Genomic DNA, 23,876 nt, shown 5'->3' with positions numbered 1-23,876 from the left:
CCCCACAGAGAATCTATGGGGTATTGTCAAGAGGAAGATGAGAGACACCAGACCCAACAATGCAGATTACCTGAAGGCCGCTATCAAAACAACCTGGGCTTCCATTACACCTGAGCAGTGCCACAGGCTGATCAACTCCATGCCACGCTGAATTGAGACAGTAATTAAAGCAAAAGGAGCCCCTACCAAGTATTGAGTGCATATATAGTAAATGAACATACTTTCCAGAAGGCTAACAATTCACTAAAAATGTTTTTTTATTGGTCTTATGAAGTATTCTAATTTGTTGAGATTGAGAAATTGGTGGGTTTTTGTTAAATGTGAGTCTAAATCATCACAATTAAAAGAACTTCAACTAAGTCTTAAACTACTTCAGTCTGTGTGCATTGAATTTATTTAATACACGAGTTTCACAATTTGAGTTGAATTACTGAAATAAATGAACTTTTCCACGACATTCTAATTTATTGAGATGCACCTGTATATATATATATATATATATATATATATATATATATATATATATATATATATATATAAGCAACGTTTAAATAAAACTGCTTTTGTTTAAAGTGAAGTATAATTTCTGTCCTTTTTGTTTCATATGTTTAAACACTAGAGTCACTGTGACGTGAGCTGAGGTTTTTAAGAGCATACTGTCAGTGTGGTCAATAGGAGACTTGACTCCGGAGTCTCCACGGCCTGAGTTCTGCTGGTCCTCAGTCTCCTCCACTTCCTCTTCCAACTCTACATCTGGGTATGCAGTGGATGGCACCAGAACACTAGGAAATAGCATTTGTTTTGACACTGGGCACACACAACTCTACCACTTTTTATGCAAAATGAATTGTAAAGTATAATTTATGATAAATTTAATTGCTTATGACTGATAATTAATTATAAATAAATTTGGATATTAATAAAATAAATTACCTTTACATTTAGTCTATTAGCAGAAGCTTTTATCCAAAGCGACTTACAAGTGAGAACAAAATAAGCAATATATTGTATGAATGTATTTATTTATTGCAGGTTTATTTTAATAACCTGCATCTTTGTAAAAAAAGAAACTGCCTTCTTTCTATATAAATATATATATACAGTGCCCTCCATAAGTATTGGAGCAGTAAAGACAAAATTGCTCTGTTGGCTGTGGAGTCAAGACATTTGCAAATATGATTAAAAGATGAATATGAGACAAAACTACAGAATGTCACATTTTATTATTAGCCATTTCAACACATATGTTTTACCAAATAAAAAAAACTGCACTTTTAGAGTTCATCCCACTCATTCATTGGGACAGTTGAACATAAGGCAGATATAAAAGATTAAACGCTATTATTTAGTTGCAGATCCCTTGCGCACAATCACAGCAGTGAATCTGTGACCCATAGACATCACCAGACTCTTGGTCTCATCCTTTGAAATACTTTTCCCAGCCTTTAATGCAGCCAATTCCAATTGTTGCTTGTTTTGGGGAGTTTCTGTCTTTACTCTCCTCTTCAGCTGCTGAAATTCATGTTCAATCGGATTTAAATCTGGAGATTGATTTGGGCAATCTAAGACTTTCCATTTCTTTGCCCTTATAAATTCCTTGACTGAACTGGCAGGGTGTTTTGGGTCATTGTCCTGATGCAATATGAAGCACTTCCCAATGAATCTGGTGGCATTTTCTTGAATATTGGTAGGCAAGATGGTTTTGTACCCTTCTAAATTCATTCTGCTACTGTCATCATACATTAAGTCATCAGTAAAGTTGAGAGGGCCTGTTCCAGAGGCAGCCATGCATGCCCATGCCATGACACCATGACACATAACTGATACGACACATTCCCTGCTTTTAATATCTTAATAATTAATGCAACAGGACACAGCTGATCACTTAGAAAGATCTCTGAGGCAACTGTTCCAATACTTATGCTCACATCAGATAGAGGGATGAAACTCTAAAAGTGCTGAACTTCTTAGCTGGTAAAACAGCTATGTGTTGAATCACCCAATAATAAAATGTGACATTCTGTAGTTTTGTCTCATATTCATCTTTTAATCATATTTGTAAATGTCTTGACTCCACAGCCAACAGAGCAATTTTGTCTTTACTGTTCCAATACTTTTGGAGGGCAGTATATGTATACATAAGTATGCTGCCTTTCCATGTAACTTACACTCATAAAACATTTTTAAAAAGGTAACCTGCATCATTTTAAATATGCACTTGCCTACTATACAGGTGCTGGTCATAAAATTAGAATATCATGAAAAAGTTGATTTATTTCAGGAATACCATTCAAAAAGTGAAACTTGTATATTAGATTAATTCATTACACACAGACTGATATATTTCAAATGTTTATTTCCTTTAATTTTGATGATTATAACTGACAACTAATGAAAGTCCCAAATTCAGTATCTCAGAAAATTAGAATATCAATTAAGACCAATGCAAAAAAAATGATTTTTAGAAATGTTGGCCAACTGAAAAGTATGAACATGAAAAGTATGAGCATGTACAGCACTCAATATTTAGTTGGGGATCCTTTGGCCTGGATTACTGCAGCAATGCGGCGTGGCATGGAGTCGATCAGTCTGTGGCACTGCTCAGGTGTTATGAGAGCCCATGTTGCTCTGATAGTGGCCTTCAGCTCTTCTGAATTGTTGGGTCTGGCGTATTGCATCTTCCTCTTCACAATACCCCATAGGTTTTCTATGGGGTTAAGGTCAGGCGAGTTTGCTGGCCAATCAAGAACAGGGATACCATGGTCCTTAAACCAGGTACTGGTAGCTTTGGCAGTGTGTGCAGGTGCCAAGTGGAAAATGAAATCTGCTTCTCCATAAAGTTGGTCAGCAGCAAGAAGCATGAAGTGCTCTAAAACTTCCTGGTAGACTGCTGCATTGACCTTGGACCTCAGAAAACACAATGGACCAACACCAGCAGATGACACGGCACCCCAAACCATCAATGACTGTGGAAACTTTACACTGGACCTCAAGCAACGTGGATTATGTGCCTCTCCACTCTTCCTCCAGACTCTGGGACCTTGATTTCCAAAGGAAATGCTAAATTTACTTTCATCAGAGAACATAACTTTGGACCACTCAGCAGCAGTCCAGTCAAGACGCTTCTGACGCTGTCTCTTGTTCAAGAGTGGCTTGACACAAGGAATGCGACAGCTGAAACCCATGTCTTGCATACGTCTGTGCGTGGTGGTTCTTGAAGCACTGACTCCAGCTGCAGTCCACTCTTTGTGAATCTCCCGCACATTTGTGAATGGGTTTTGTTTCACAATCCTCATCAGGGTGCGGTTATCCCTATTGCTTGTACACTTTTTTCTACCACATCTTGTCCTTCCCTTCGCCTCTCTATTAATGTGCTTGGACACAGCCAGCCTCTTTAGCGATGACCTTTTGTGTCTTGCCCTCCTTGTGCAGGGTGTCAATGGTCGTCTTTTGGACAACTGTCAAGTCAGCAGTCTTCCCCATGATTGTGTAGCCTACAGAACTAGACTGAGAGACCATTTAAAGGCTTTTGCAGGTGTTTTGAGTTAATTAGCTGATTAGAGTGTGGCACCAGGTGTCTTCAATATTGAACATTTTCACAATATTCAAATTTTCTGAGATACTGAATTTGGGACTTTCATTAGTTGTCAGTTATAATCATCTAAATTTAAAGAAATAAACATTTGAAATATATCAGTTTGTGTGTAATGAATGAATCTAATATACAAGTTTCACTTTTTTAATGGTATTACTGAAATAAATCAACTTTTTCATGATATTCTAATTTTATGACCAGCACCTGTATAAATTACATTTATTTATTTTCATTTCATTTCATAATTTATTAACCTGCCTTTCTATGTAAATAAATAAATGTATATACATCAATAAATAAATGTACTCATTTGCCGGTTTTAAGCTGCATCTTAATAAGTACCTGCCTCTTTTAAGTAAATTACATTCATAAATAAATTCATTGCAAATTTATTAACCTGAATTTTACTAACCTGCACCTTTCTATGTAAATTACATTCACTATAAATAAATGTATGTATTTATTTATTTATTTTATTAATCTGTAGCTTATTAAATATCCATCTATGCATCTTCCTTCTTACTATGAAACTAAATAAATAAACACAGTGATCAATGTTCAGTGTTACTTCTATGACCTCAAACAAACAGATATTTCACATTAGATGACAACCGATCAGATTTTGTCAGCTGATACCTATATACAGGTCTCTCTGCAGCCTCGTAGTCCAAACGCTGAGCTGAACTTTGCTGAAAATTACTACACTGTTGCTGGAGTGATGGATGAGGGTAGGAGTTCACATTTTCTGCAATCACAAATAAACCATATTAACACACACAAGCTTCTCAAGATAAACAATGTTTTGCAAAGCCATCCTTAAAGGGATAATTCACCTCAAAATGAAAATACTATCATTTATTCACCCTCATAGCAATTATAGTGTGTCATCAGTGTGAGCATATTTTGACTGGGTGAACTATCCCAAGGTTTAAGTCCTCAAATCTGCATTAAAGGACATAAAGCATTCCTTACTGCTCAGAATGTGGAAGAACGTCCTCATGAAGCGCTGTGCGTACTCATGTTCTCCATGTTTCAAGTGGCCCAGGTGAATGATGTGCTGTTCTAAGGGGTAGCTGGCAAGCTCCTCCACCTGAGCGGCGCTGATGTGGTCACCCACCATCAGGGTGAAGAGAACAACACCCTCACACTTCGCCATTTTGGAGACAAAGTCCAGTTTCGCTCTGTCCTGAGATGTCATCTCCTCTCCAATGATGGCCAACACCATCTTGTTCTTGCGACCCTTAGGAGCAGAGAGGATGCCCTGCCTTATTACGTATTCCATCGCAAGATCCAGTCGGGAAGACCCTCCGGTTTGCTGTAGATCCTGGTAGATGCTCTGCTTCATTAAACTGCAATCTGGGAACTGTTGGAAGCCGAATATCACTTTGACAGCGGACTGGGCTTCACTGTACGTGGAGCTCTGCTGGTAGACGGACACTCTCGCTCGTCTGTCAGCCCCGTTGGGTTGACTGCTCACAACGATCTGATCGAGCACCCCGCCGAGCACCTCCTTCACACCCTCGTACTCGTCAGACAGGATGCTACGGGAGCCGTCCACAATCACCGCCAAGTCCAAGTCCAACTCCTGAGGAGCAGATGGCAGGTTGGTGCCGTCACATTCTCTAGCTGGTCTGCAGGCATCTTAGAAGAGAAAAGAGAGCAAACAAACTACAACCACAGACCTCCATAGGGAAATTTGCAGAAATCATTCACAACGTTCTACACATGCTCCATTCCTTGCATGTATGTTTATTAAATAGTTTTTGCATTATTTAATGCTTTTAGCTACCTATCAGAATATAGTACTTTTACACATTAATTTGATGAGAAATGTTTGATTTCATATTGAATTGTCTGAGCTTATTTGCAGACTTTTTGAAAATATGAACAATGTTTGAGAGACTGTACACTTATTATATTGGGAAAGGTTTTTAAATTAATACTATTATCTAGCAAGGATGTATTACATGAATTATAATGATAGTGAAAACATGTATAATGTTAAAAAGGTTATCGATTTCATATAAATGCTGAACTTAAACTTATTCATCAAGGAAATACTTGAAAAAAAGTAGCATTATTTTCACAAAACTATTTAGCAGTTTTTCACAAAATAATAATAATATTTCTTAAGCAGCAGATCAGCACATTAAAATAATTTCTGAAGGATCATGTGACACTAAAGACTGGAAAAAGTTTATTTTTTATTTAAATAAATGCCTTGGTGAGCAGATTCTTTTACATATATCTTACAGATACCAAACTTTTGATATATGATATAATATGATATCTTCATGTGGTTTCATGTAGAACTGTTAAATGTTAGATAATCTTCTATAGAATGAATCATGATTCTTCCTTATTTTCTTATTCCTATTTGACACATTCATATTTTTTTCACTAGCACTGGGTGTGAGAGAGATAGAGAGAAATGACTGGGTCTTACCAAAGCAAATAACACAACTCTGGATCTTAGTGAGAGTAGTATTCTGGTCTTGCAATCTACCCAGCACAGTGAAGATAAAACTCTGGGTTTCATCTGCCTGCACACAACAAAACATCACACAATGAGAATGAATAGGCCCGCACACTGTTAAAAACACTGTTTTGTATTAAAATTTCTTCTGTGGCACACATATCATGATTTAATCATTAAAAGGACAGTTCACCCAAAAGTAAAAAATCAATCAGCATTCAGAAAGGTTTGAAGAACTTAAACTTAAAAAGTAAGAGAAAAGCGTGACTTTAAAATTTCCCCTTGGTCAGTCATACATATTTGTAACAACATGAAGGGGAGTAAATGATGAATGTTCATTTTTGTGTGAACTAAATCCTTTAAATAATAAAAAGTTAAGTCAAATACAGATTTAAGTGTGCTTACAGTAACTTTACCTCAAAAGCTCTTCTAATATTAGGAGCATTCCTTAGTGAGATGACCCCAAGCTTAATGTTCAGGGCTTTGAACTCTAGAATGGCTGTGGTGAGGGACGTTGAATCCTGAGATTCTCCAGAGGTGAGGAAGATCGCTATCTTCCTCATCAGGACGCCCTTTCGCACACGCTTTAGGACATTCCTGCCCACGAACCGCATTGCAGCGCCTATGTTACGTCGATTTGAAGTGCGTTCCAGGGCGATGCTATTCACCGCTTCAATAAGCTGCTTCTTGCGGTCATAGTCGGTGAAGCGGATCAGGTATTTGGTGTAGGAGCTGTAGGAGACCACAGCCACCCGAGCCCCTGTAGGGCAGCTGCTCTCTGCAATGTTGATATTGTCCAGCAGTCTAAGAACTACAGAACGCATGCGCTCAAAGCCTTGAGGAAGCACATCTTCAGACATGTCCAAGCCAATCACAAGATCAGTGGGGTAGGCAGGGCATTTTATGTTATCTAGAGAGACAAATATAAGAGAGAGAAGAGTAAGAGACCATATTTAATAATGCATTTAATTTTAATTGAATGAATGATGAATAATTACATTTATTTTTAATTTTAATTTATAAAATTCATTTCACATGTTTGGGTTTAGAAATATGACATAAAAAGGTACCTACCTCTGCAGCAAACTGTTAAAAAACAAACATAAAAATGTCAATAAAAAGCATCATCATCATAAGGCTATTATCTTTTTCAAGAAAAAAAAAAGAATCATAAACAAAGGTTTCTTACCACAGTTGTCTCGGACATATGAGATCAGTTGACAGTCCTACAAAATAATTTACATTATTTAGATATGTATATATATTTTAGATCAAACATTATTTCAATGTATTTACTTATGTTTCAAATTTAGACACTATTCTGATTATTGTGGAGTAACTATGCAAATATAGTATATTTGTACTATTTGTACTAAATTTGTTATTTGTATTACATTTACATTTCCACTTTTAGAATCCTGAAAAAATGCATCACAGTTTTCACAAAAACATTAAGCACTACAAATGTTTTCAACATTGATAATATTAAGAAATACTTATTCAGTACCAAAATAGCATATTAGAATGATTTCTGAAGGATCGTTTGACACTGAAGACTGGAGTAATGGCTGCTAAATATGTAGCTTTGCCATCACACAAATAAATAAAAAAATGTAATATATTAAAATAGAAAAAAAAATATTTTAAATTATGTCAGATTTTTAGTTGTTGTTTTTTTTACATTATGTGAACTAAAATTGTTATTTTCAAAATCTAACAATTTCTTTCCAGGTTCCTTTACATATAAAATTTTAAATGTTAAACTGTACAAAAGTAATAAAAAATATATATATCAGAAACTTACAGAAATCTGTCTGCTTCCTCGTGGTCCTTTTGGGCCCTATGTGAAGAAAACAACATTCTGTATCCTTCAAATTCCCATAATCATATGATATGAATCATTTTAATTTAAACATACCCTGTGTCCAGTCCCACCCTCGCTGCCAGGATCTCCATTTAGTCCTGACCTTCCAGCATTGCCCTGTTATAACACATGCAATTAAGTCTTCTTAAGGTTCTCATAGAATGAGTAAAAAAATAAAATTTTAAAATGTTATTACCGCTCTTCCTCTGTTGCCTTTAGGACCACCACCTCCATTTCCTCCTTTAAAACCCTGTTCACCCTGAATGTCAAAAAAGCGAAAGTGACGTGACATGTGACCCATACTCGGAATTTGTGCTCTGTAATTAACCCATCCAAAGTGCGCACACACACCGTGAACACACACCCAAAGCACTGGGCATACATTTATGCTGCGGCACCCGGGGAGCAGTTGGGGGTTCGGTGCCTTGCTCAAAGGCACCTCAGTCGTGGTATTGAGGGTGGAGAGAGCATTGTACATTCACTCCCCCCCACCAATTCCTGCCGGACCTGAGACTCGAAATCGCAACCTTTAGGTTACGAGTCCAACTCTCTAACCATTAGGCCACGACTTCCCCAAAAGCGAGTGACTAAACACTGTTCACTCACTGGTTATTCTATTGTGATTATGTTAGAAACAACCACATTATAAAAACTGTACTTCCAAGTTTTGGATGAATGAAAACTCACCTGAAGTCCTGGATAACCTGGGAAACCAGAATCTCCCTTTGAAAAAAATTAAAGAAATAAAAAATAAATAATTTTTACATATACAGTATATTAAAAGACTATATGTTGTTTTTAGTGAAATAATACCATATGTGGCATCGCACAAATTAGAAATTTGAGAACAAATTATTGCGACATAATTCTCTATAAACCTTCTGTCCTTTGGGTCCTGTGAATCCATAGCCATCTGCACCATCATTTCCCTATGATTAGAAATAAACGCTGCAATCAGTGGTTGCATCTGTGTCTGATGTCAAATAAAGACAATCAGACAAAATGTTGAATTGTTACATTTAAGAACAAAACAGCATTTCCGAATTAGCTAAATGATGATGGATAATGCCCGACATTGCTGAGTTTTGGCAGCATATAAAAAAGAAAGAAAAAGTAACCGGCAGTCCTCTAGGGCCTGGAGGTCCGGAAGCTCCCTTATCTCCAGGATCACCTGGCTGGCCCTGTAAAGCAAAAGCAAGATGAGCAGGTTTAGTACTAAACAAGCTTATATTTATAAATAAAGAGGATGATTTTAAAAGAAGTCACTGACTTTCTGTCCCCTGGACCCAGAGCTTCCTTTAGATCCTGGCCTTCCTGGAGAGCCAGGAGATCCCTGTGTAAAAGAAATCAACACAATCTCATTGATGGCTGGATGTGGTTTACTGGATATTAATGGCAACAGTAACCAAATAAAATAGTCAATTCATTGTTTTCAACATGCACCTGAGGTCCAGGTAGACCAATATAACCTTTCTGCCCAACTGGACCAGGTGGTCCACGAGCACCCTAAACAGAGACAGAAAGAAAGACTCGATCATAAGTGCAAACTCAAAATATTTACATAAATCCAATTTGAGATCAAATGCATTTTGAATGGAGGTTACATACATTTCACATAATTAATAGTACTCCAAAACAACTGTCGTCTACAATTGTATTGTTTCTTAATGTTAACAAACTGGCAAACAAATCAGCTACAACTCTACATGTTTTTGGATTATCATTATAGGGCCCTCTTTTATTTATTGATAGGAAGAAATAGGAACAATTTGTACATTACCAGTGGACCTGAGGCCCCAGGGAGTCCTTGTAGTCCTGGTGCTCCTGGAGGCCCACTAGGACCCTGAATTCACCAGCAAAAAAGTCATTTGGTATAATTTTAGAAGTGGCTTAAATATTATTTCGACAGTACTTTACCATCGGACCCGCTGAGCCTCTTCTGCCATCAGAACCCTGAAAATAAAGATCAAGATATTAAAAGAGAAAAGTATAAGTTAATACTTCTGTACTATATTTACATATCAAAGATTAAGATTCATTTACTGGTCTGCCATTATCACCAATTTGGCCAGAAACACCATTTAATCCTGGTCCACCCTGTTAACACAGAGAGAGAATAAGAGTGTCAGGGAACTGTTGTGTGTCTGTCATGTGTTCCTGCCCCTTGTGCCCATATTTGGTTTGTTTCCTGTCCTTGTCATATGTAATCATCAGTTAATTCTTGTCTAGCTGTGTTCGTCTCATTAGCGTGTGTATTTAAGTTCCTGCCTGTTGAGTTTCGTGCTGTCTGGTCTACTCGTTACTCCCCGGTGTTCCTGTCTGTGTTTTGCCCTGCCTTGTCTTGCCCTGCCTTGATGTTCTTCAGTAAAGTATGTTATTTGAGTTACATCCTCGTTTCCGTGTTTCCTGTGTCCTCCCTGCTGTGTGCACCGTGACAGAAGACCAGACCTAAACAGTAAGCGGCGCCCCTTCACCTCGTTTTGTTTTCCGTTTTTTAAAAGTCTTTTGTTTGTTCCTGTTTTTGGTCTGTCTCTCGTGGCATGGAAGTCGCCACTCGACATCCCGCCTTAGCCCACTGCAAGTCGGCGTGGGAGTTCGGCGGGATCGCCGCGAGTGTCGCGAGTCCGCTGGCCGCGAGCCCTGCAGTCTGCCGTTCGCGGGAGAAGTTCGCCGTTGTCCGCGGCTCATCCTACCCGCCGATTGCAGGAGATATCCGCCGCCGTCCGCGGCTCCCAACCTCGCCGCTCACACCGAGCCCGCCGTTCGCGGGAGTTCACGCCGCCGTCCGCGGCACACCGAGCCCGCCGTTCGCGGGAGTTCACGCCGCCGTCCGCGGCACACCGAGCCCGCCGTTCGCGGGAGTTCACGCCGCCGTCCGCGGCACACCGAGCCCGCCGTTCGCGGGAGTTCACGCCGCCGTCCGCGGCACACCGAGCCCGCCGTTCGCGGGAGTTCACGCCGCCGTCCGCGGCACACCGAGCCCGCCGTTCGCGGGAGATCACGCCGCTACCTGCGGTTCACCCAAGTCCGCCGTCCGTGGGGAAAGCCAACCCACCGTCGGCGGCTTCACCGAGCCCGCCGTTCGCGGGAGATCAACACCGCCGTCCGTGGGGAAAGCCAACCCACCGTCGGCGGCTCCCCCTATGCATGCCGCCGGTCCGCCTCTGACTCAATGCCCGCCGGTCCGCCTCTGACTCAATGCCCGCCGGATTGCCGCTGACTCAAGCCCACCGGATTGCCGCTGACTCAAGCCTGCCGGCCGCCGCCTCTAACCCTCTCCGTGGATCTAGTCCACACGTCACGGCCAGGAGAGCCGTGTTTGTGTTCGTTGTGCCCACAGGAACATTTTAAACTTACCTTGTCGTGTCATGTCTTGTCCATGGAGACTCGTTTGGGGCAGGCGGCTCCTTGAGTTGTGGCCATGGAGGCCAGTCGCAGCCGCTTGCCCCCCCTGTCGCAGAAGTGGAGGAGGTTGCTGAGGGACCCTGTGAGGGCCCCTGACTCCTCGTCATGCCCAGAGGAAGCCTCCGCTTCCTAGCCAGCCCAGGAGGGCTTCTGGTTCCTGTGGGATGTCTTGTTGTGTTTGTCTGACCCTGGAGGGTTTCATGTCGTGTCTTGTACTGTTTTGTTTGTCTAGCCCCAGAGGGCTCCTGATACCCCCTGGATTCCCCATGGAAATTTTGGGGGGGGGGTAGTAGAGCTCTGGGTGGAGTGGGTGGGCCGAAGAAGGATGTCATGGCCACAGTTACCACCTGCCATGGCCTCCTGAGCTCCCTGCTCCGCCATGGGTCCTGTCTGTCTGTTCCGCTCTGGAGGTCCCCGTCCTGTGGTCCGTGTCTGTCCTGAGAGGCCTCCAGAGCGCCCACCCCCCCCTCCCCGATGGAACTGTTAAGGCTCGGGACGAGCCTTTCGGGAGGGGGGAGTTATGTCAGGGAACTGTTGTGTGTCTGTCATGTGTTCCTGCCCCTTGTGCCCATATTTGGTTTGTTTCCTGTCCTTGTCATATGTAATCATCAGTTAATTCTTGTCTAGCCGTGTTCGTCTCATTAGCGTGTGTATTTAAGTTCCTGCCTGTTGAGTTTCGTGCTGTCTGGTCTACTCGTTACTCCCCGGTGTTCCTGTCTGTGTTTTGCCCTGCCTTGTCTTGCCCTGCCTTGATGTTCTTCAGTAAAGTATGTTATTTGAGTTACATCCTCGTTTCCTGTGTCCTCCCTGCTGTGTGCACCGTGACAAAGAGATTGATATTTGTTGTTAAATCATTCATATATATATCTATTCCGGAAATGTTGGGACGTTTTTTTTAAATTTGAATAAAATGAAAACTAAAAGACTTTCAAATCACATGAGCCAATATTTTATTCACAATAGAACATAATAAATGTATAAACATTCACGGGTGCGTCTTTTTAAAGACGACGTTGCATCTGGCAAACTCGACGTTACGTCTTTGTAAAGACGAGTTGGGTTTTGCTTCAGACAACGTGTCACCCGTGCGTTTCTGGATGCGGTCGTTACCTGGTGCCGGGTGATGGTCATGATCGCTGCCTCACATGCCTGGGCAGTAAGCATGATGAGGTGGCGCTCGTGGATGAGGCATCTTCTCATGGTGGGAAGATGATCATCTTGGAGTTGCAGGCCAGGCTCTGATACCTCGACAAAGGGACGGAGCTCTGTTGCCTCTGCCTTGATTTGGCTCTCGTTCTGGCTGCAGACAGACGGGGACCATTTCAGGCGGTGGCATGGTGGCAAACCCTTCAGGGAACCAACCCTCGAGGGACCATCGCCCCTCTTGCGCTCCAAAACCAGTTGAGCTGTCAGTGGAACGTGCTGGGCCCTCTACAAGGGGAGCACCAGCAGTTACCCTGGCGCTCCTCCCGATGACCAGACGTTGACTGCTGCATCGGAGGGTGAGCTGGAGATTTCTGGGCAAGAAGATTCGGCTGCTGCTGCTCCGGCATTAGCAGTGCCTGAGTCGGATCTAGAAATCACGGCTATGCTTTCCCGGGCCACTGAGAGGGTAGGGCTAGAGTGGAGATCCCACCGTGTCCCGAGCCCTCGAGGTTGGACGACTGGTTTCTCGGGGTAGCTTGCGCTGGTTCTCAGCGCCCTGCCCCAGTGCCTCTCTTCCCGGAGGTGCATGGGGAGGTGCACCTTTTACTGCCAGAAACTGCCCTGTTAACTCCTCCCCCTCACCACCCTCGACATGGGGACGCCGACAAAGTATCGGTTCCTCAAGGGCCCTGTGTCCCAGACTGGCCTCTTCGGCGACGCAGTCAAGAACATGGCCCAGCAGTTCTCGGCTGCTCACGAGCAGGCTGAGGCGATCCAACACCTCCTGCCCCGGCGGGCAGCTGCTGCCTCCACCCGTCCGCCGGCTGCAGCGCCCCAACCTGCTTGTCGCCGAGGGCGGCCCCTGCGTCCGTCCCTGCTCCCGCACCGCATCCGCAGCAGCTTCCAGAAGCAGTGCCGTTGAGCTGGGCGTAGGCAGGCCGCCCCGCCCGTCCTGGCCCCCGTCAAACCTGGCGGTGAGCGGAAGGCACAGGACGGGCGACCCAGAGAGAGAGAGGACTGCTTTGGGAGGTGGCGGATGCGCCTCCCCCTCCCCCGGAGGAGGGCCGGGGGGAGATTCTTCTATTTCAAAAATCTCGACAAGAAGCGGTTGTCTCTGCCTCTGGGTCCCAAGAGGGCATGGAGAGTCACGGACGGACCAACTCCGGACCGCGCTCATCCTCCTCTTCGCCAGCTGGCAGCAGTGGGCGGTTCGAGAGCGTCATCAAAGGCCCTACTCACGCACCTTCTGCCAAACCTCGGAACCAGGTAAGCGCGCACCGCACACTCGGACCCCTTGGTCCGCCACGGGCCGTGTTCCTGTGTTCCACCTCGCTGCCCCACCGCGGGTACGTCGGTGGTCCCGCTGGTCCGCTTGTACGGTGTTTGGGTGCCTGCGTCTACCCAGCCCGTCTTGCTGGCTCCAGTGGACCATCTGACTCAGCTATGCGGCTCAGTTTCCTCCCAAGTTCTGGGGCATCCACCTCACAGCAGTGAAGGCAGCTGTTGCTCATGTCTCGTGTGGAGAGATCGCTGTCCTACTGGCGGAGGACGCGATGGATCCGGTCCCTCCAGCCGATATGAAGACAGGGCTTGCAACCCTTACTTCATTGCACCCAAGAAAGCGGTGGGTTACGACCAATCTTGGATCTGCGTGTCTGGAACTGGGCCCTTCACAGGCTTTCGTTCAAGACGCTCATGCAGAAACGCATCTTTGGGTGCATCCGTCCCCGAGATTGGTTTGCAGCGGTCGACCTGAAGGACGTGTACTTCCATGTGTCGATTCCTTCCGCGCCACAGGTCATTCCTGCGGTTTGCGTCGAAGGACGGGCATATCAGTACAAGGTCCTGCCCTTCGGGCTGTCAGACCTCTCGTTTCTGCGGGCAGGAGTGCCCCTGGAACAGGTCTCCAGGCTTGCTGTGATTTACACAGATGCCTCCACCACCGGCTGGGGCGCCACGTTCAACAGGCTTGCAGTGTCGGGGGTTTGGACGGGCCTCCTACTGCACTGGCACATCAATTGCCTAGAGTTGCTAGCAGTACGTCTGGCCTTGATCCGTCTCAGAAGGCGCTCACGAGGCAAGCACGTACTCGTCCGCATGGACAACACTGCGACCGTTGTGTACATCAATCGACACGGTGGTCTACGCTCCCGTCGCATGTCGCAACTCGCCGCCACCTCCTCCTCTGGAGTCAGAAGCATCTGAGATCGCTTCGTGCCATTCATATTCCGGGCTTGCTCAACCGGGCAGCCGACGAGCTGTCACGAGCTGCGCTCCCCGGAGAATGGAGACTCCATCCCCAGACGGAGATCAGGGAGGACGAGCAGCAGGTCCTGCTCGTGGCGCCGTACTGGCCCACTCGGACTTGGTTCTCAGAACTGATGCTCCTCGTGACAGCCCCTCCTTGGCAGATTCCTCTGAGGAAGGATCTACTGACTCAGAGACTGGGCACCTTATGGCACCCAGCTGCCGCTAATCACAGCGTGAGTATAAGTAGGCAGCGGGTGCAGCGCATATTCAGGTTTTCGCTGAGGAGCCGAGCCGGTGACCCGGCCGCTCAGCGGTGGTACAGTAGCCGTGGCGACGGGACGTGACGTCTCCGTTCCCTTCTTCAGGGAATGAGGGTTACATACGTAACCGAGACGTTCCCTATCAGTCGGTCACTCCGAGTCACGTCGGTGACCGACGAATTGGGATCCCTACCAAAGGGCCACGGTGCCAGAATGCAGAAGTAATGGATACAACTGATACAACACATTCTCTGCTTTTAATATCTGAAGAATTAATGCAACAGGACACAGCTGATCACTGTGAGGCAACTGTTCCAATACTTATACTCACATCAGATAGAGGGATGAAATTCTAAAAGTGCTGAACTTCTTAGCTGGAAAAACATCTATGTGTTGAATCACCCAATAATAAAATGTGACTCTGTAGTTTTGTCTCATATTCATCTTTTAATCATATTTGTAAATGTCTTGACTCCACAGCCAACAGAGCAATTTTGTGTTTACTGTTCCAATACTTTTGGAGGGAGGGACACACACACACACACACACACAATAAATACCAATAATAAAATGTATAATAAATATAGTCGTAAAAATATATTTATTCAAATGTCAATCAAAAAGATTACAAACAACAGATTAGTTTATCATTCTTATTTGCATAATATAAAATTGCACTGTTAAGGGTAAGTTGTCAGTGAAATTAAATAATCTCCCATACCTGAATGCCTGGGCCCCCGATGTCACCTTTGGGACCGCGGGAGTTGTTGTCTAGTCCTGGATTTCCCTGTGTATAATTAAATGCATTAACAGGGGTCAAAATTCATCCAAACACCACTGGAACATCTGCTGCATGACGTTCAGTTGCTGTCCTTGCACCTGCTATTATTCCCCACAAGTACCCCACAATTCAATATTTTGCTTCAAGACGCTAGAGACATTTTCATTTGCCGCTTTTCCACTGCATGGTACGGCACGGTACGGTTCAGTATGGCTCACTTTTGGGGGGTTTTCCACTGGGTACAGTACCTGGTACTTTTTTTAGTACCACCTCTGCCGAGGTTCCAAGCGAGCCGTACCGTTAAACGTGACGTGTAAACTCTGCAGATCACTGATTGGCCGGAGAAAATAGTCACTGCCTGCGTCATTGAACTTGCGGCACGAGATCCAACAGACCCGCTAGATTTAAATCAGCACAGTCAGAGAAGGACCGAACACAACTGTTTTGAATGAGCGCACCTTTCTTTTAACAACTAAATAATGACCGTTTCGTTGTCTGTTGAGGAAGTACAGAAGTTCCTCTCGTTGATAGCCGAGGAGCAGATTCAGCAAGAGCTTAATGGAGCGATGCGGAATTAAAACGTTTTTCAGGAGTCACGGCAGTAGAGGCGGTGCAACTATAACGACACATGAATAATCCCGCCCACTCTAAAGCAGTACTAAACTGCAGTGGAAACACAACCCGAGCCGAACTGAGCCGTGCCGTTCTGAACCGTGCCGAGCCGAGTCGTACCACGCAGTGGAAAAGTTGAAGAAACAATGTTAACCACAAACCATTCCTTTGGAACAGAGTGAACTTGACAAATGAACCGAATTACTGAATGCAAACTACTTAAATCTGATTTGAACAATCTTTTGAAATCAATGGAAATTAAAAATAATCATTCCAATTATTGAACTGTGTTTTGTTACATTAAAGGATAATTACATGCAGCTGAAGTCTACTAACCGGATCTCCTCTTAGGCCTCGCTGTCCTGGGTTTCCGGGGTTTCCTCTGATACCTCTTGGACCCTGCAGTTTGAGTACAATGAAGATCGTACATAAGTAAATTAAAGCACTAAAGAAAGACTGTGACAGTGTTGACAAGTACAAAGAAGAATGTATGTGATGGATTTTACTGGGCTGCCTGGATCTCCTCGCTCTCCCAGGCCTCCTGCTGCTCCCGTTACACCCTGAGAGGAACAAACAGATGTGGAACAGAAATGCATGACTTTCATATTGTAAACATTCAGGGGAAACTAAATATTTTATTAATTATTTAGATTTTTTGAACAAAACGTGCAATTGTTAGGTGTTTGCTAAGTGGTTCATATATAATACCTCTTGTGTAAATAAAGTTAATATAACAGTGAGACTGCCATAGCAAGCATTTAAGATGTTATATAGATATTATATTTTTAAGATAACCTTTGTTTATTTTAGTTTGCATCATATCTATGTATCAGCCCTAGATTACTCGCTGGATGCCAGAAGTACACTATCATTTACCTGTTCACCATTTACCCCATTTAAACCATCTTCTCCATCATCTCCCTATTAAAAAAGATTAAAAGAGACTCATGACATTAATAAGCAATCATCGGTTACATTCCTTTCATTAATAAGCCAAATGAAAGCGAAAAAGAAAGGAAACAGGGACACAATTTATATGCAACCTCATAAAAACAACAAAAACCACAGGCTAAAACAATCCTTTCCAGATGACATTCAAAGACAGTAATCCAAACACAGATGCTGGCTAGTAACTGCCATCTGGCATTAATTAGGTAGAAAATTGTATGATGTATAAAGCTATCTTAAAGATACTTGGCTCTCCAAATGTTCATGTGAACTTCAGATATCAGTGTCCATATTCTTATGATTGTACTCACATTGTCACCTCTGTAGCCTCTGCCACCCTGAAGAAAAATAAACAAACAGCAAAAACTAAATGTTGCAGCGTTTCAGCGCTAAAAGTTACATTTAAAATTAAGAAAACACATAGCACTGCGTGTTACCTTTATGCCTCTTCTTCCAATGCATCCCTGATGTCCTTGAGTTCCATTCAACCCAGGAGACCCTCTATCACCCTGAAACACACGTATTGTACATGAAAGTCATCAGTTCTTTAGGATCTTCAGTGTATATTCAGATATTGAATTTTACACAAAAACGAATAGTACTTCTCACAAATGCAGTGCAATTCAAAAGTTAGGGACTGTAAGGACCTTTTAATGATTTTTAAGTTTTATGCCTGCCAGCGCCAAGGCTACATTTATTTGATAAAAAAAAAAAAAAAAAAAAAAAAAAAAAAAAAAAGTAATATTGTGAAATATTGTTCAGTTTAAATGTCCGTTTCTATTTTAATATATATTTTTTTTAAATATTCCTGTGAGGCCAAGCTGAATTTAATCAATCACATCAATTACTCCAGTCTTCAGTGTCACATGATCTTTCAGAAATCACTCAAATTACTATCACTCAAAATACTGTGCATATTTTGTGCATTTTATGGACATTTTTAACAGTGATATTTTATGTCCAATCTCTGCTGTCCCCATTGATCAATTTAGTGCATCCTTGATGAATATTAATTTCTTTAAAAACAAAATAAGAAAAAAATAACACTTACTGACCTCCAAACTTTTAATGGTAGCGTGTTAAAATAGTAACGCCACATGAGATTATGACTACAGTCATATCATTGGCCAAGAAAACGTTTTTTAATTCTAGATTTAATCACTATAGCATGCTGTAATGAATTTCTATTTTTAATTTTATTTTCTTCATTTTTTTAACATTTCTTCTGTAAAGCTGAACGACGTGAATTGTAATATGAATTGTAAAAGCACAAATAAACTGCAAAAATACTTTTTTTGTTTGTTTCTTTTTACAATGGATTCAGCAACCAAAAACTTTTGCAGTCCAGTCCAAGACTATCATCATGTCGGGCCAGGGTAACAGTTGTAACATTATTATGACAAACTGTGTTAGCAATTAAAAAAAATATTAAGGATACAAATAGCACAAGCACAATGAGGTCCAAGGGCATTGTAAAGTAACTTGCTTATCGCAGGAAAATTGATTTTAAAAAACAAAAATATATGTAAATAAACAACAATGAATGTAAATTGGAGAACTTACAGGTAATCCTTCTTCTCCAGGGAAACCAGGAAGTCCCCTCAGCCCAGGTGACCCCTGATTAGCAGTACAGTGAAAAATTAAAAACACATCTCCACAGGACTGAAATATTGTTCAGTAAATCCTAAATCTAATCACCTTCATCCCTGGAAGACCATAATTTCCACGTGCTCCCTCATGACCAGTGCATTTACACATCACATTACAGCACTCCCTTGAGGCAACTGTATCCTGCGGATTGGAAGAAAGTGCGAGAGTGAGAAACACTAGGAGGTAGGCGTTTTATGTTATAAAGTGACTGTTGATACCAAGCACTTGACATCCTGACATCTTTCTTCAGCACTCTTTAAAAACTCACATCTGTTTCCCTTCCTCTTAGAGAGGCTCACACTCCCATCCACAGGAAGCCATTTGTTTACACAGCAGTCAAAACACTGTTGTGATTGCTAAGGCAGCTAATGTACTTCATATAACAATGTGATAAAATTTCTCATAGCACTAAAATTGTGAAATACAGAGCCATTCCTCATGGCTATGATCCGATTCTCTCAATGTTTCATCCTTTGGTCTATGATTTGGATATTTAAATTGACTTACAATCTGCTTCTGCATGACACTGGCCACATTCTGCATGCCGATAGAGAGAAGCTGCTTGTAGTGCATCCCTCGCCCGAACTCCAGCCTCTGCAGGTCAGCAGGGTTTTTAAATCCTTCTAGCGCCACAGTCATCAATGCTTTTACACCTGTGAATGTCACAAAGGGAGTCTTAGTAAACATAATAAGCATATCCAACCTCCGTTGCTTTGAAGGAGGCACATCTGTAACTATAACTGCAGCATGAAATGCAGTGTTTAAAGAAACTCATTGCTGTTTAATTGCTGTACCACTGGTCTTGAGACTGTTGACGGCAAGCAGAAGGTTCTCAACAGGCTCATCCAACCCGTCTGTAAAGATGATCAGCACCTAGAAAGAGAAATCAATGAAAAACTTTCTTCCCTGATGAAAAGACCAGCTTAGAACAACATCAGTATTCTTATTGTTTCATGCTGGTTTATGGTGGTCAGTTCAATCAATCAATCAATCAATCAAATCAATCAATCAATCAACCGTCTGTCTGTCTGTCTGTCTCTGTCTCTGATGTATTTTTCAGATGAGCTGGTTTGGTAATTGCTGTTCTCACCTTTACACCAGAATTTGAAACTCTGAACTTCTCATCAAACGAGCGTAGAAGCTGGGTGTTGAATTTCAGAGATTGTGAAGTCTGAAGTGCCATCACTTTTTTTACCACACCTTCATCGTACTCTTCGAAGGAAAAATCATCCAGCATCTTTCCATTATCATCGACCAATCGGAAGCCTACATTGGTATTGAGGGTTGGGCTTGAGATACAGCACAGGTTGTGCACAACTGAAATGTACTGGATGATCTCGGGCAGGTAGGACTGCAGCTTTTTCTGGTCTCTAAATATTGACTGAGAACTTGAACTGGTGCGCGAGTTATCAAATCCGATGCCAATGTCAATAGTACAACCTAAATAAAGAGAGACAGAATTGTTATGTGATAAATTGAATGCTGTCAATGTTCTAATCACAACAATATAATTATGTGCATATATTAATAATTATTGCCACGCTAAAGGTAATAAATAGCTGATTTTCAAATTCTATCCTATTCTGCCTAATTTAATTAAAAATAAAATGATTTTAAATGCTGCAAAGAACATTATAATGTGCAATATGAAACGATTTGCTAAAGATTTAATTTAACAGTAAATTAATAGTTAAACCATTAGTGTTAATAAAGATTCGTTTTCAGTGAGAGTTAGATGACGGGTAATCTGAAAGGTAATTTAAATGAAAAAATATGGGAAATTAACAATTAATTCTGAAAAAAATTATATCCAATATCAAACAAAAATGATAAGCAAAGCAAAAAACTCTAATATCGGCCAATAACAGTACAAATACAGTACAAAAAACTGTGGATTCCTAATTTGATGTTACTCTTAAAGGTATATTCTCATTTATTTTCAGTTCTACAATTTAATATCACACATAGATGGTATTTCTACTCACTTGGATCTGCTTGAGGAATACAAAGGGCATCAACAAATGTTGCTGTTGTCAGATTAAGGTAGTTGAAGTTCTGCACTCTGAATATCCTATCAGGGGACCCGGCAATATAACTGAGCTGCGACATTGAGACATCATCCCCAATTCCAATAACAAAGATGTTAATTTGACGGTTTCGGAGATATTCGGCTGCTTCTTTCACACTGTCTGATGACATGCCATCAGTAATAAGTACAAGATTTTGCGGTATGCCGCTCTTTGTGCGACTCCCTTTGCTCTCCTCGAAGAATTCCACAACGTTTCGCAGAGCGTTTCCAATTTTTGTCCCTTCTTTAATTTGCTTGATTTGTTGAATTGCTGATTTCACCCCCTCCACATCTTTATGCTCATTTAAGTAGAACTCCTTCCGATATGAGCTGCTGAACTGGGCTATACCAATTCTGAAAAGTTCTGGAGAAATACGCAGCTGGTTCATAACATTTAACAAGAAAGCAATCATAGTTTTCCATGGCTCCTCCTTGATGCTTTCAGATCCATCAATCAGAAACACCAGGTCGGCTACGTCTATCTGGCATTCTGCAAGACAGAACAATCAGAGACAATCGAGTTCTTGTCATGCTGATAAATCTGACATCTAATTTGACTTTGAATTCTTAAAGTCTGAAGCTAAAGCTTTTACCTGGTTTGGTTGCATTGCAAATCACACTGGAGACGGTCTTCTGCAGTCCTTTAAGGCCCTCGTAATTATCAACGTGGAAGATTTTGTTTTTGTTCTTGGTAATGATCTCCAGCTCACTCTCTTGAGCTCTAGCCACTCCAATTCCATACACATTTATACCTTTGTTCTCAAACTCAGTAGCCCGTGCACGTAAATTTTCTTGGTCTTTAGCATCACCATCCGTAATTAAGAACAGCATTTGAGGGATGTGCCATTTCTGGCGCCCACCTTTCTCTTCTTTGAAGTAATTGAGCGAGTATCCGAGAGCCTTAGCCGTGTTGACGTTTCCAGTTGGGGACTTCAAGGTTTCTATGGCCTCAACTACCTGACGTTTATTGTTGTACTGGTTTAAAGAGAATTGAAATGGAGTGCCTGAGTAAACAATAACACCAATGCGAGTCAGATTGTCCCCAATCTGTGTGCTGTTCACCACGGAGATTAAAAAGTTTCTAATGTTTTCAAAGTCTTGAATACGAATCCGTCTGGTGCACTGCACCAGGAAGATCACATCAGCCAACTGCTTGCTCGAACAATCTAAGTAATATGAGAAAAACGTTTATTAATATTCCATTAAAAAAATCATGTACTCCAAGACTAGCTTAAACAAGCATAAACTGCCAGACTGGTCTAAAATGGTTTATGCTAGTGCTTGCTTGATATTGGTCATCATACCCATGTTGTTCACAGCAAAACTTTGTAGTCAACCAACATATTTGCATTTCAATCATTTTAACCGGGTGACTAACAGGAAGTAGAACTGATATTCAAATAAATGAATTCACAAAAATTAAAATGGCCCCATGATTTACTAACCCTAACCTCTAACTGTGTTACACGTGTACACGAGAGAGAGGCGTTACAGCGGATGACGTAGTAGGATGTAGGCATAGCTTAAGCACCGCTGAGAAGTGATAAATGCAGAAGTTCAGAGGGGAGAGCAAAAGAAAACACTGGTCATGAATTAGAAGTACAAAATGAGTAAAGGAAAACGTCAGAGGATTTCGATATAATCCAAGAGGAGACTGGTTTTCCTTTGCTGTAAACGCCACTCTCTCTTATATGCGCATACGGCAGTTAGCAGAAGCTAGAGATAACGATTTATAAAGTTTTAAATATAGATATTTTTCTAACACAAACTTATCGCTTTGCTTCAAGAGGCAACTCTTCACAAAAACTCTTCAAGTAAAATTGTGTGCAAAACTGACCAATAGAAATTTACTCTTAATATAACATCTTTACTTTTCAAAAATGTTAATTTAAATTTACCAAGCGTGGCATTTTGCAGAATGCCATTGCCTGTTGCATATTTTGAAACTATAAATGAGTACATTGAACTTTCTGTCAATCCAATTTTTCCAAATCCTAAATAAATAAACAACATCCAAAATACAAAAATGTTTATGATTCACCTGAGCTGCAGAGCTTGAATTGGAGGTTTTTGTTAATGGACTGAAGTGCTTGAAAATCCTTCTCCAAGTACACTTTATCTCGAGTTCCACTGATCTCCAAGAGCTGTGTGGTGTTTACACTACCCACACCTATTGAGAAGATGGTCACACCCTTGTCTCTGATGGCCTTTGCAGGTAAAGCGACAGCATCATGAGCTTCCCCATCTGTGATAACTACAAGGAACTGTGGAACATCAGGCCGACCGCCATTGGATTTGTCAAAATACTTTGAAATAAATGAAAGCGCTTTTCCTGTGTATGTGTTTCCCGTTAGCTGTATAATGCTGCTGATCGCTTTCTCTGCTTCATCTTGATTGTAGACCCTATTCAGTGGAAACTGCTCCTGTGGATTATCGCTGAACTGGGCCACCCCAATATGAACATTATCTTCTCCAATGACGGTACCATTTACGACTTTGGTAATAAACGTCTTCATTGATGTAAAGTCTGGGCCATAAATGCTAGAAGAGCCGTCAATCAAAAACATGATATCTGCCACTTTGTTCTTGCAGGCTAAAGAAAGTAAAAGAAAAAAAATCCAGTAAATAAATCTAACAAATTTAAAATTAGAATTAAAATCTTAAAACACTGAATTAAAACACTACCATCCAAAAGTTTGTGGAATTTCAATAATTTTTTTTATATTTTTGAATGCTTACCAAGTGAAAACAGTATAATCTTGTAAAATATTATTATAATTTTAAATAACTGTTTTAATGGATTTCAAAAATGTATTCCTGG

General features: G+C 41.8%; 1 protein-coding gene across 1 annotated transcript in view; it reads right to left on the bottom strand.

Annotated features, from left to right (window-relative positions):
* Positions 1–23,876, bottom strand: part of LOC306878135 (collagen alpha-6(VI) chain-like) — a 38,586-nt gene that overhangs the window by 2,999 nt on the left and 11,711 nt on the right. The window contains exons 7-38 of the mRNA XM_079430274.1: positions 23,097–23,648; positions 21,649–22,221; positions 20,973–21,545; positions 20,078–20,427; positions 19,782–19,860; positions 19,495–19,640; positions 19,036–19,128; positions 18,901–18,954; positions 17,775–17,846; positions 17,649–17,675; positions 17,266–17,310; positions 16,896–16,949; positions 16,726–16,788; positions 15,718–15,783; positions 9,979–10,032; positions 9,853–9,888; positions 9,716–9,778; positions 9,379–9,441; positions 9,206–9,268; positions 9,054–9,116; positions 8,814–8,864; positions 8,623–8,658; positions 8,132–8,194; positions 7,990–8,052; positions 7,876–7,911; positions 7,261–7,297; positions 7,146–7,157; positions 6,488–6,981; positions 6,042–6,138; positions 4,568–5,236; positions 4,232–4,340; positions 658–782 (exon numbers count right to left, since the gene is read on the bottom strand). Coding sequence (XP_079286400.1) covers positions 658–782; positions 4,232–4,340; positions 4,568–5,236; positions 6,042–6,138; positions 6,488–6,981; positions 7,146–7,157; positions 7,261–7,297; positions 7,876–7,911; positions 7,990–8,052; positions 8,132–8,194; positions 8,623–8,658; positions 8,814–8,864; positions 9,054–9,116; positions 9,206–9,268; positions 9,379–9,441; positions 9,716–9,778; positions 9,853–9,888; positions 9,979–10,032; positions 15,718–15,783; positions 16,726–16,788; positions 16,896–16,949; positions 17,266–17,310; positions 17,649–17,675; positions 17,775–17,846; positions 18,901–18,954; positions 19,036–19,128; positions 19,495–19,640; positions 19,782–19,860; positions 20,078–20,427; positions 20,973–21,545; positions 21,649–22,221; positions 23,097–23,648 — 4,881 coding nt within the window. The remainder of the gene's footprint in view (positions 1–657; positions 783–4,231; positions 4,341–4,567; positions 5,237–6,041; positions 6,139–6,487; positions 6,982–7,145; positions 7,158–7,260; positions 7,298–7,875; positions 7,912–7,989; positions 8,053–8,131; positions 8,195–8,622; positions 8,659–8,813; positions 8,865–9,053; positions 9,117–9,205; positions 9,269–9,378; positions 9,442–9,715; positions 9,779–9,852; positions 9,889–9,978; positions 10,033–15,717; positions 15,784–16,725; positions 16,789–16,895; positions 16,950–17,265; positions 17,311–17,648; positions 17,676–17,774; positions 17,847–18,900; positions 18,955–19,035; positions 19,129–19,494; positions 19,641–19,781; positions 19,861–20,077; positions 20,428–20,972; positions 21,546–21,648; positions 22,222–23,096; positions 23,649–23,876) is intronic.

The sequence above is a fragment of the Barbus barbus genome, assembly GCF_936440315.1.
Source record: "Barbus barbus genome assembly, chromosome: 12".
In the NCBI taxonomy this organism is placed as follows: domain Eukaryota; kingdom Metazoa; phylum Chordata; class Actinopteri; order Cypriniformes; family Cyprinidae; genus Barbus; species Barbus barbus.
The sequence above is the reverse complement of the archived record's forward strand: the minus strand, read 5'-3'. Positions and strand labels throughout refer to the sequence as shown.